Below are 12,150 nucleotides of genomic sequence, written 5' to 3'. Positions count from 1 at the left end.
AAATGTAAAAAGAAAAAAGAAAGCCCATTTGCAACTACTACAGCAAAAATAATCTAGGAATAAAAAATAAAATATGGGAAAAAATTTCACGGAGATATTTTAAGTTTTTTTTTTTTTTTTTTTTTTTTTTTTGAGATGGAGTCTCCCTCTGTTGCCCAAGCTGCAGTACAGTGGCATGATCTTGGCTCACTGCAAACTCTGCCTCGTGGGTTCACGTCATTCTCCTGCCTCAGCCTCGTGAGTAGCTGGGACTACAGGTGCCCGCCACCACACCCGACTAATTTTTTTGTGTGTTTTTAGTAGAGATGGGGTTTCACCGTGTTAGCCAGGATGGTCTCGATCTCCTGACCTCGTGATCTGCTCGCCTCAGCCTCCCAAAGTGGATAATTATAAGGTATTTAAGGCAAAAAGATTATCAAAATTCTCACCAATTGTAGCTTATACAACATTCATGGAATAAAAACTTACTTGATCCATAAATTCAGCTCAGTTCCAATAAAAATCCCAGTAAGTCTTTTTATAAGGGACTAAGTGTAACAAGGGCAATTACAAAGAACAGCAATGTGTGGAACTCTTGACATACTACATATCAAGACTTACAAAATTCTGTAATTAAGATAGTGTCGTGCTAGTAGAAAGTCAGAAAGTGCCCAAAACAGAACTATATATTTAGGAAAACTTGATATGATATAGATGGCATTATAAACTAAGAATAGACTACTCAATAAATGGTGCTCAATTAGTTACCTATATGGAAAAAAAATCAGATTCCCTACTTCACATTGATTTTTATACAAAGTTAGTTCCACGTGGATTAAATGTATAAATGGGAAAACCAAAAGATTTAAAAGAAAACATAGAGAAGAACCGTCCTGATCTAGGTAGACAGGATTTCTTGACCAAGACAAAAAGCACAAACAATAAAATATGACAGTTTTGGCAATATTAAAATAAAAAACATCTGTACAAAAAATTGAACATAAATATAAAGGAGAAGCCACACAGTGAAAGATATTAGCAAAATGTAGTAACGAAAAAGGATTAGTATTAACAATACTCTTACAAATTGATAAGCAAAGATAGAGCCAATAGAAAATTGGGCAACAGAAAAAACAAAAAGATATAAAAAACATAAACATTAATATGTAACTATATATGAAATATATATTACTGTTACATTGTTAAGTTTTAGATATAAAATGCATATAAATAGCACAAACCTAAGTACTAACGTTAAAAAACATTACTGGGTACGCGAAACACCAAATAAGGACAATAGTCACCACTACAAAGAAGAATGGGAGAGTTTAACTTTTATTTTTAAAAATGCGACATAAATCTGGCAAATGTTAACATTTTTTAAAGTTGGGTAGTGAATACGCAGGTATTCTTACTCTCTACTAGTCTCTGTGTTTAAAATATTTCATGATAAAGTGGGCAAATGGTTAATTTTACATAAAAAGAACTTTAACAGATGCAAAAAATAAAACCTCTTCTCATTCGACACGCAGTCTAAATGGGGAAAAAAGAACCGAATCATAAAAAAGGTAGCAGATAATGTCACCGTGGCTTACCAGCCTAATTAAAGCTTATTACTTATTATGTATATATCCTTATTAAACTAAGTAGTTACCGTGTTAAAGCATTTTAGTGTTTAAATAAAAGATTTCAGAACACAGCAGAAATACATTCCAATATGTTGGGGTTTTTATGCTTAGGAAAACCTACAATAGTAGTTGATTTGACATTTGATTCACACCTATCTGAATTAAGATGTGCAGCACTACCAAACAAAAGCCACACGAGGCCACGAAACACTCCCAACTCTGCATGTTTTAGCCTTTTCAAAGTCCTAGAAACCAACTGATACTGATTAAAAACCAAACAAAAACCTATAGCCCTCAGAAAAATACATCATTTTGCACACAAAGGCCATCCCTAGGCCTCAGATCTAGAACTCCTGCTTTAATATTGCTTCTCCAATCTCGAACTGAAACATTGGCTGAGTTACGCTGGAAAAGAAGGCAAAGTGTTCGGGGTTTGAGTTCTAGTTGCGTAAAACCTTTCGGGCTTTCGGCAACTTCTCGAGAGGTTAACACCTTTAACGAGAGACTTTGCTCCCTACCGATGCCGTGGCTGGACAAATGCCTCTGTCAACTGCTACAGACCCAAAGTCTACGCTTTAAAGATAGTGAAGCCGTTCTGTCAAGGTGAAAACAGAAGGGGTAAGTAGGAAGCCGCCCCCCTTTCTTTCAAGCACAGAGACCCAGAGAGACGCCCAGGAGCTCCCGAAAAAAACGTTGGTGCTTAGAGTTGCCGGGTCAGAAACAGCTGTGAGACACAGAAAAATCCCCACTGGTAAGCGCCCCAGCTCCACCTCGACCCCTACCCGCAAGGTTGGGGAATGGTTAAACGAGGGTAGGGAAAACCTCCCCCAACAACCGCTTCAACCGCCTTCGGCCAAGTCCCCGCTCGGGCCCACCAACCTCACAGCCTGAAGAATCCCACACTCACTGGAAAGAGGGGCCGGGTCCTGGTCCCGGTCCGGCTCCCGGAATTCGGCGGGTCTCCCAGGGTTTGGGGGGAGGTGGCGGCTGGGACGCCATCTCCTCCGCCTCCGCTCAGCTCCCGCTCCTAGCCCGGACTGTCCAGGCCAGCGTAGACCAGCACCTCGAGCGCAAGGCACAACGGGCAGAACACCGAGCCGTCCACCCCTCCCACCCTGGCAGTCAGAACAAGGCTTGAGTTACTTCGCCAGCTGAATCCATACAGCGGGAGACTGCTACTAATTTGTAGGAAGAAACACGCTCTTTGTATTTGCCCCAGAAAGAGCTCCTGTTCTAAACCTCAGGGTAAAGGCTCATCGATATTTCTGGCAGCGGCTACGACTCCCTAGACGTCAGAGTCCGACAGAGGCTTTTCTGGGAGTGGACCAGTAGGGCTGGGAGTAAAGCCCCACGCACTCCTACAGTCGCGGGGGCGGTGGGGTGAGGTGGCAAAGTATGCGGTTTGACGGATTTCCCTACAAACAAGAAGGGAGAAGCTCACTTAGTCCTAGCGAGAACGGGCTGGTACTTTCGTTTAAAGCCCACGTTTCCTCGGGGAACAGAATTGCTAGACGCAATAGGTGCGTTGTCTTTAGTCTTCCCTGTTCCCTTCGAGGGCCGGAAGGGGTTAAATCTCAGGCTCCGGCGTCTGGGGAGAAGGTGAGGCGGATAGGTATGAGGTGAAGGAGTGCAGACTGGGTGCAGAAGAGGTGTGGCGAGAGAGAGAGGTCATTTCTCTCCTGCTGGACCGGCTTTGTTAGCAAAGGAGGGGTGAGTGGGAAGTTTGTTGCACCTGACCGAAGGGGGAAGGGCTTGCTTGGCCAAAATTGAGGCTTGAGGTTAGATCTCGGAATGAACTTTTCAAGAGTCCACAGTAGATTCCATAGCTGAATGTTTCAGAAGACCAGTGAAGTGGGATCACCTCTTTCTCCGTAAATCCACACCCCCAGCCCCACGCCGCGGTACAAATGACACCCTTCGGTAGGGAAAGGAGTTTAAAAGATCTTAGGATATGAGACTCAGGCAGTTTTTTCTCACACCCTGCTCCTTTCCTCGTTTTCGATGACTGGTTTTTGTAATCGTCCAGGAGGTGAAAATAAAGTCCTTCCTCTCCTCCAGTAAGCCAGAGACTGGGCTAGTTATCCTTGGTCTGGGGAGGAGGGGTTCAGTCCTCCTAGGGAGCCTGACACAGGAAAGGCGGCTGTGTAGCAACTTGTTAGCGTTGTTTCTATAAAACAAACACGCAAACGAAAAGCAAACATCTTGAGGGTAACCAACACTGGAAAACTTACGTTGTGGGATGCCTTTTTCAGGGGTTGCTTTCAAACATAATCTAATATGGACAACCGATTTCTGATATCTTATGAAATCCTGACATTTCATTACCTCACGATGAAACAATCAAATTTAAGGCGTAACGTGTTTTCTCCTTTTAATGTTAACATTCTTGAGAAGTTGATAGATTGTTGGTAGGTGAAAATGATGTTGAGAGATTTGTAAATTCATAGCTCGTTTATTAACACACATTCAAGAGGTCTTTTTGTTTGTTTGGGGTCTATTTTTAGACCTCTTCAAGTTACTCAGGACTGGAAGTTTTGTAATTCTCATCAATCAGGTTTGGGAACTTCTCAGAGCCAGGAGATTGTAATGTGTCGTTTATTCGCTTTGCATGATACCTTTGTTCTTGTGAATTTATTGGAGAAATAAACATTGTCTTATAGCCATGGAAAATAAAATAAATTTTAATATAGCTATTTAAGTCTCGAGGGAAATCTTCCTTAAGTGTCCTTTTAAAGTGCTTATTGATTTGTTTATTGGAAGAGGGCGTATTTGTGTCTCTTTTTGAGTTAAATGTTACTTCTGAATTAAGTAAAATTCTTAAGCTAAACTAATGGAGAAAAAATAGCTTAGAATATAACCGGTGAAACAGAAACAATTTCTCCGTGTATGTAGTCAGAGATGCACTGTAAATGCTTATATTCAGCCCCTCACAGCATCCAATCTTTTCTCTGCATCAAATTAGATTAAATGGACTGGGAAAAGGGATACAGATCACTAGTAAATAATAATGACTTGACCTTGACCACACAGATCTTATTTATTTATTTATTTATTTATTTATTTAGTTTGAGATGGAGTCTCGGTCTTTTGCCCAGGCTGGAGTACAGTGGTGCGATCTTGGCTCACTGCAACCTCTGCCTCCTGGGTTCAGGCGATTCTCCTGCCTCAGCCTCCGGAGTAGCTGGGACTACAAGCACGTGCCACCATGCCTGGCTAATTTTTTGTATTTTTAGTAGAGATGGCATTTCATCGTGTTAACCAGGATGGTCTTGATCTCCAGACCTCATGATCCGCCTGCCATGGCCTCCCAAAGTGCTGGGCTTACTGCAACCTCCACCTACTGGGTTCAAGCAATTCTCCTGCCTCAACCTCCTGAGTAGCAGGGATTAAAGGCACGTACCACCACACCTGGCTAATTTTTGTATTTTAGTAAAGATGGAGTTTCACCATGTTGGCCAGGCTGGTCTTGGACTCCAAGTGCTAGGATTACAGGCGTGAGCCACTGGGCCTAGCCAGATCTTCATTGTTTAGAGGCTGTTTTTCACATATTCTGTCTTCTTTCTTGAAAATACCCTGGAGCCCAAATTTACTTAGGCAACCCTAAATAAGCGTTTCTCAATTCTAGTGTCTCAAAGTTGTCACCTAGTTGGCTTGTATGGTGTGTCCATACAAGCCTGATTTTTTTCTCCCTGCTGACTCACATATTCACCTGAATTAGAATTCAGCCAGATGCAATCTGTTTTTAGTCGTCCTGGCTGCTGAACTGATTTTTATGGTGAAGAGTTCTATGTAACTATATACCTGTCTTCCTCATTATTTTGTGCAAGAATCTTGGTAAGTGGCCCCAAACATTTAGCAACTTGCAAGTAAGTAGTAAGTTTTAGAGATGTGGAAAACACAGACTAGAAGAATCACATCTTTATACTAAGCTGTTGGGAAGAGCTTCACCCTTCCACAAATTTTAAGCAAGTTCATTTGAATTATGAAACTGCACAAATTAGAAGATGCCACTGTCTTTCTGTGACCACAGTTATAGCATGCCACAAGATTGCCATGCAATGATTATTTTCTAAAATATTGGTAGTTGATCATTTTAAGCTAGTATGGACTGTTTCACTAATTAGAAGATCTAGTTTTGCTGAACAAATTAGGTTGTTTGAAATTTTAGTACCCCTCCTTCCTGGTAACAGGAGATAGATTTGCCCTCATTCTCTATATAGTATTTTTTTGTGAGTTTATTTAAATTGCAAAAATTGGCAACTTAAGCAAACCGTTGCTCTCAAATACTATGTACTTAATTTGTTTTTGTTGGAGGTTTTTTGTTGTTGTTGTTTGTTTGTTTTTTTGAGATGGAGTTTCACTGTCACTGCCGAGGCTGGAGTGAAGTGGCACAATCTTGGCTCATTGCAACCTCTGCCTCCCAGGGTTCAAGAGATTCTCTTGTCTCAGCCTCCTGAGTAGCTGGGAGTACAGGCACACGCCAACACACCTGGCTAATAGTTTTTTGTATTTTTAGTAGAGATGGGGCTTCACCATGTTGGCCAGGCTGGTCGCAAACTCCTGACCTCAGAAGATCCACCCACCTCGGCCTCCCAAAGTGCTGGGATTACAGGCATGAGCTACTGCACCTGACCAAATTTGAGTTATATTTTTAGATTTTATGGCTGGCTTTGGGGAAAGGGAGTTCTGGTTTCTATGACTCACCTTGAGGAAGAGGGACTGTAGTTTTTCTATGGGTAGTCTGGGGAAGAATGAGACTGAGAGACAGGAGGGCAGAAGGTCAGAGAAAAAGTTTTGCTTCTGAGGCTGCTGCTGAGACCTTCATTTTGGGGTATAGCTTTCTAAGCGCCACCACCAGCAAATTCATTTTTAAATTCTTACAGGAAAAGTTTAATGAATTAACTTTGTACAATACTGAATGGTACAAAACAAAGAGCAAAATTTCACCCTGTACCTCTGTTTTCATTACCCTCTTCAGAAGCAACCATTCTTAATTATTTTTATTTCTTTTGATCAACTTAGTTATATTGACATATTTTATCATAATCCAGAATGCTAAACTAAATTTCTTAACAATTAGAAACCTTTACTGGATCCATTTTATAAACTTCCTTCAAGTTTGTGTTTTATAATATGTGTATAATGAAAGGGGCTTGGTTAGAGAGTACACAATAGTGCTTTTCAAATGAAAGCTAGTTTTTATCCCTAAACATGATGACTTGTCTGTGACGGTAAAACGCAGAAGCTGATCATTAGTTTTACTTTTTTTCTTTCTAGTTATAATTATTCGGTATGTTCCCACTGACTGAGGAAAACAAGCATGTGGCCCAGTTGTTGCTCAGTACTGGTACTTGTCCAAGATGTATCTTCAGATTCTGTGGTGTGGATTTTCATGCACCTTACAAACTTCCATACAAGGTATTTTCTTCTTTTTTTTTTTCAAGTTAAGAGAAGTTTCTCTATATTTTACAATGAATGCCTGTACTTTTGAGAGCAGGTATATATTCATAACTCTTTTTAAAATTAAAAATCTATAATAAAATGAGTGATATTCTTAATTTTGGAATAGTCTCAGAAATGTAAGTTCCTTCTTAAGTGATTATATCTAGGTATCTAACATTTAGTATAATGGAATCTTTGTGGAGGAACTCCGTGGTGCATTTAACATTTGTATAGATGTTTCCTAAAGGATATCTAAACAGAATATCACAAAATATTGCTTCCTCCCAGGAGGGGCTAATATTCCTTACATGTCCTACTAAGTGGAAGCATTGTGGGTGTGGTTGCCTTTTTCTGTTTTTTCCCATTTTCTATATTACTAGTTGTATTTATAAATAGGTATTTGGGATCCTTTAGAAATAAATGCTTATCATAATCATTATTACTGTTACTAATGACAAAAGTAATATACAGAGATCTTTGACATTTGTGGTAATATACAGACAGCTTTGACGTTTAATATCATACTTTTTTGCATAAGGTATGTAACATTTATGAAATGTTTGATTCTAAAAGTGATACTCTTTTTAGAGGCAGATAGTAATAATACATATGTAATTATATACTTTATAAACAGTATGTATATAACATATACACACACAGTTTCTTGTAATTTAAAAAATTGTCCAGGAGTTAGTAGTATCAGTTATTTTTAAAATGTTATTAGTTGTTTCTATTATTTTGGCAAGAATAATACACAATATTCAATTATCATTACTATATGTCAAGCTCTCATATAATTCTTATAAACTGATTAGGTAAGTACATACTATGATTGTCTCTATTTTCAGATGAAGAAACTGACATACAGAGGGGTTAAGCAACCTGCCAAAAGTTAGACAGCTATTAAGTGAGCAAGCTAGGATTTGAGCAGTCTGACTGAATTCAAAACCTAGGATTTGGAGCTAGAAGACATGGATTTGAATCCCAGTTCCACCACTTTGCAGCTTCAGTTTACTCCTCATTCCATGGGAATGATGATAATAGCCACCTCACAGGACTTTAAGGGACGATACCTAATAAAGTATGTGGAAACACTTTGAAAACCAGAAATTGGCCGGGCGCGGTGGCTTACGCCTGTAATCCCAGCACTTTGGGAGGTCAAGGTGGGTAGATCATGAGGTCAGGGGTTCAAGACCAGCCTGGCCAAGACGGTGAAACCCTGTCTCTACTAAAAATACAAAAATTAGCTGGGTGCGGTGGCAGATGCCTGTAATCCCAGGTACTTGGGAGGCTGAGGCAGGAGAATCGCTTGAACTTGGGGGTCGGGGGTGCGGAGGTTGCAGTGAGCCGAGATTGTGCCGCTGTACTCTAGCCTGGGTGACAGTGTGAGACTCCGTCTGAAAATTAAGAAAACAAAAACAAAAAACAAACCAGAAATGGTACTTGTGCTATGATGATTTAAATATGTGTATATTCATTTATACACAATATGACTGTAAAGTAATAAGACTGGTTTTGTGTAACCCTGCTTACATATTTTTTTCAGATTATTATTCTATTATATGTTATTAGATTTTAAATTTATATTAAACTATTATTCTGTTATTAGATTTTAAATTTATATTAAGAGACTGAGTGTTACCAACTTTTGTTTGTTTCATTTTATGTAAAGAAATATACAAGAATATTTGGACAGGTTTTTGGAAATGTTCTTAAATTTTGATCTGTTGTATTCATGTGGCCATGTATGTACATGCACATCTGTATATGCACTATGTTTTACATATATTATAGATTTTAGGTAACAACAAACATACTTGTGTGAGTCAAAATGTACCTGTATATGTATGTACGTATATTTATCTGGTGAAGCAGGAGAGCTAATTTCTCAATAAAGTGGATTTAAATTTGTTTGAGTGGAAGATTTTTTCCCCTTAAAGTCAGTAAATTGTCATCTGAATGAATTTGAAAAAGATACTTTTTCATCAATGGCATAAAAAACATGTCTAAACAAAACAGAGGAAAATACTCTGAGTATTTAGATGAGAGGGATATCTAAATGAGAGAAATATGAGAATGGTTTCAAAGAAATGCAAGTTCTAATACAAGACAGAAATTAGGCAAACTAGAATATAGTAGAGCATGTCTTTCAATTAATATATGGAAATGGTTTATAATCATATGCTAACTTTCAGCATTGTCAGCATTTGTGTACTTTTCTTAGTAAATTTTCTCCAAATTATTTTTACTTATTATACTACCTTTAATGATCAGATTTCATATTAAATAAATATTATACTTGTGAGCTTTTAGTAATTGTGAGGTTATTAAATAACCTAGCAAGGATAGAAATTCAGTTTGTATTTTTATATGTTAATCATTAGAACTGAAGTTTGTTTTTACTGAAATTAGCAAGTGAATGACTCTCACAACAGAATTAAAAATTAACAAATTTGTAGTGGAGCCTTTCTCCCTCAGATTTATGACTTTTGCTTCACTGATATATGGAACTCTTTTGAAAAAGTATTCCCACATATATAATAGAGATAGGTAATTCTCTTTTAAATTCCATAAAAGCCAATGCTGGCTAATAAAATAACTGGATTGCTTCAGAATTGATATGTCAACATTGTAAAATCTGTGATATGTCCTAATTTTCACTCGTGTTTTCTTGTTTCATCTTACCTAGAAAGGCTTAAGGACATTGTCAGTGGGTCATTACTTTTTCTTTCATTAACTTTCCAGGAGTTGCTCAATGAACTACAGAAATTTCTGGAAACTGAAAAAGATGAATTAATTTTGGAAGTTATGAACCCACCTCCCAAGAAAATTCGACTGCAAGAACTGGCAGATAGTATTGGTAATCTAAGTCAAAACGGAGAGGGAAGGATCTCTGTTAGTCAAGATGGAAGCATTGCTTCCAAGAACTCAAATTTAAATGTATGTAATGTATGCCTAGGAATTCTTCAAGAATTCTGTGAGAAAGATTTCGTTAAAAAGGTAAATAACCTGTTTTTCATTATAGGTACAATTATGTAGAGATTTTCAGTCTTAAGACCAAGAATTCTTTTTTCTTTCCTTTTTTGGAGATAGGACAATTCTTTTTTCTTTTCTTTTTTGGGTTTTATTCTATTGCCTAGGCTGAAGTGCAGTGGTACAATCACAGCTCACTGCAGCCTCCAACTCCTGGGACTCAAGCAATCCTCCTCCATCAGCCTTCTGAGTAGCTAGGACTATAGGCACATACCACCATGCCCACCTAATTTTTTTTTTCTTTTTTTTTGGGATGGAGTTTTGCTCTTGTTGTCCAGGCCATAGTGCAATGACGTGATCTTGGCTCATCGCAGCCTCCACCTCCCAGGTTCAAGCGATTGTCCTGCCTCAGCCTCCCGAGTAGCTGGGATTACAGGCATGCGTGACCATGCCTGGCTAATTTTGTATTTCTAGTAGAGATAAGGTTTCTCCATGTTGGCCAGGCTGGTCTCAAACTCCCGACCTCAGATGATCTGCCTGCCTTGGCCTCCCAAAGTGCTGGGATTACAGACATGAGCCACTGCGCCTGGCCCTAATTTTTAAATCTTTTTGTAGAGGTAGGGTCTCCCTATGTTACTGTGCTGGTCTTGAACAACTGGCCGCCAGTCATCCTCCTGCCTTGGCCTCTCAAAGTACTGGGATTACAGGTGTGAGTCACTGCACCCGGCCAAGGCCAAGAATCCTTTCTTTTTTTTTTTTTTTTTTGAGACGGAGTCTCGCTCTGTTGCTCAGGCTGGAGCGCAATGGTGTGATCTTGGCTCAGTGTAAGCTCTGCCTCCTGTGTCCACGCCATTCTCCTACCTCAGCCTCCCTAGTAACTGGCACTGCAGGCACCCAACACCACGCCTGGCTGATTTTTAGTATTTTCAGTAGAGACAGGGTTTTACCGTGTTAGCCAGGATGGTCTCGATCTCTTGACCTCATGATCTGCCCACCTTGGCCCAAAGTGCTGGAATTAGAGGCGCAGGCGTGAGCCACCGCACCCGGCCAAATTCTTTTTTTTTTTTCTCCAAGACAGAGTTTCACTCTTGTCACCCAGGATGGAGTGCAGTGGTGCAGTCTCAGCTCACTACAACCTCCACCTCCCAGGTTCAAATGATTCTCTTGCCTCAGCCTCCTGAGTAGCTGCCATTACAGGCATGTGTTGCCACGCCCAGCTAATTTTTGTATTTTTAGTAGAGATGGGGTTTCACCATGTGGGCCTGACCTCGGGTCTCAAACTCCTGATTTCAGGTCATCTGCCTGACTTGGCCTCCCAAAAGTGTTGGGATTATAGGCATGAGCCACTGCGCCCAACCTTCTGGTTTTTGTTTTTGTTTTGAGACAGAGTCTCACTGTGTCACCCAGGCTGGAGTGCAGTGGCATGATATCGGCTCATTGCAACCTCCACCTCTGGGCTCAGGTGATCCTCATACCTTAGCCTCCCAAGTAGCTGGGACTACAGGTGCATGCCACCATGCCCCAGTACAAGAATTTTTATATTTAAAGGAACACTGCCATTCATTTCAACTTGTTTCACACAATTGGATCATTAAAATATTTTCTTATGTTTTTTAAAAAACCAAAACCTACTATTCTCAAATTACTTTTTAATTGACATATCTGAAAATTAATAAAATGTATATTCATGTGTTTCAGTCATAAGTGCTATTTAATTGAAGAAAAATGTAGCAGTTTGTTTTCATTTTGCTGTTTAACATAGCTAAATTACGGAAAAGTTCATTTCTAGTCGTACTTATTATGGTCCCAAAAAGACAGGTGGTACAGCCCTGTAGAAGGTAAATGATTGAATGTGGGATTGTCTTTTGTTTGTTTTTTCTATCAAGAGTGCTATATTTGGGTTTGTTTTGTTTGAAAGTTAGGGGGTGACCTAATAAAAAGCTATTTTGACACTTAACAGTTTATTCTGCAGATGTTACTCCTGGCTGTTTTGGTTCTTTGTAGTATTAGTCTTCAGGGTCATAGTTAGGCAATATTTAATCTCAAGATATTTGTGAGTGTTCCACTGTCAAATGTGAAAGTTTGAAAGTTTTGCCATGTCATCTCCTGGACCAGAAATTCATGTTGT

The 12,150-nt window shown here is 39.4% G+C and overlaps 2 protein-coding genes across 5 annotated transcripts in view; one reads left to right on the top strand and one right to left on the bottom strand.

Annotated features, from left to right (window-relative positions):
- The window catches only part of PEX13 (peroxisomal biogenesis factor 13), a 30,998-nt gene extending 28,090 nt beyond the window's left edge, over nucleotides 1-2,908 (bottom strand). Inside the window, exon 1 of the mRNA XM_023228325.1 lies at nucleotides 2,515-2,908. Coding sequence (XP_023084093.1) covers nucleotides 2,515-2,606 — 92 coding nt within the window. The 5' untranslated portion in view covers nucleotides 2,607-2,908. The remainder of the gene's footprint in view (nucleotides 1-2,514) is intronic.
- Nucleotides 2,909-2,935: 27 nt separating this feature from the next.
- PUS10 (pseudouridine synthase 10) overlaps nucleotides 2,936-12,150 on the top strand; it is a 65,941-nt gene continuing 56,726 nt past the window's right edge. For 3 of the 4 annotated variants that reach the window (XM_023228322.1, XM_031934170.1, XM_023228324.2), the window contains exons 1-3: nucleotides 3,180-3,317; nucleotides 6,885-7,025; nucleotides 9,795-10,049. In XM_023228322.1, coding sequence (XP_023084090.1) covers nucleotides 6,900-7,025; nucleotides 9,795-10,049 — 381 coding nt within the window. In that variant the 5' untranslated portion in view covers nucleotides 3,180-3,317; nucleotides 6,885-6,899. Of the gene's footprint in view, nucleotides 3,128-3,179; nucleotides 3,318-6,884; nucleotides 7,026-9,794; nucleotides 10,050-12,150 lie in introns of those variants that run through there. The other variant, XM_023228323.1, reaches the window with a different exon arrangement.

This window comes from Piliocolobus tephrosceles, chromosome 15 (assembly GCF_002776525.5).
Source record: "Piliocolobus tephrosceles isolate RC106 chromosome 15, ASM277652v3, whole genome shotgun sequence".
NCBI classification, from domain to species: Eukaryota; Metazoa; Chordata; class Mammalia; order Primates; family Cercopithecidae; genus Piliocolobus; species Piliocolobus tephrosceles.
Note: the sequence above shows the minus strand (reverse complement) of the source record. Positions and strands in the feature narration are given on the sequence as shown.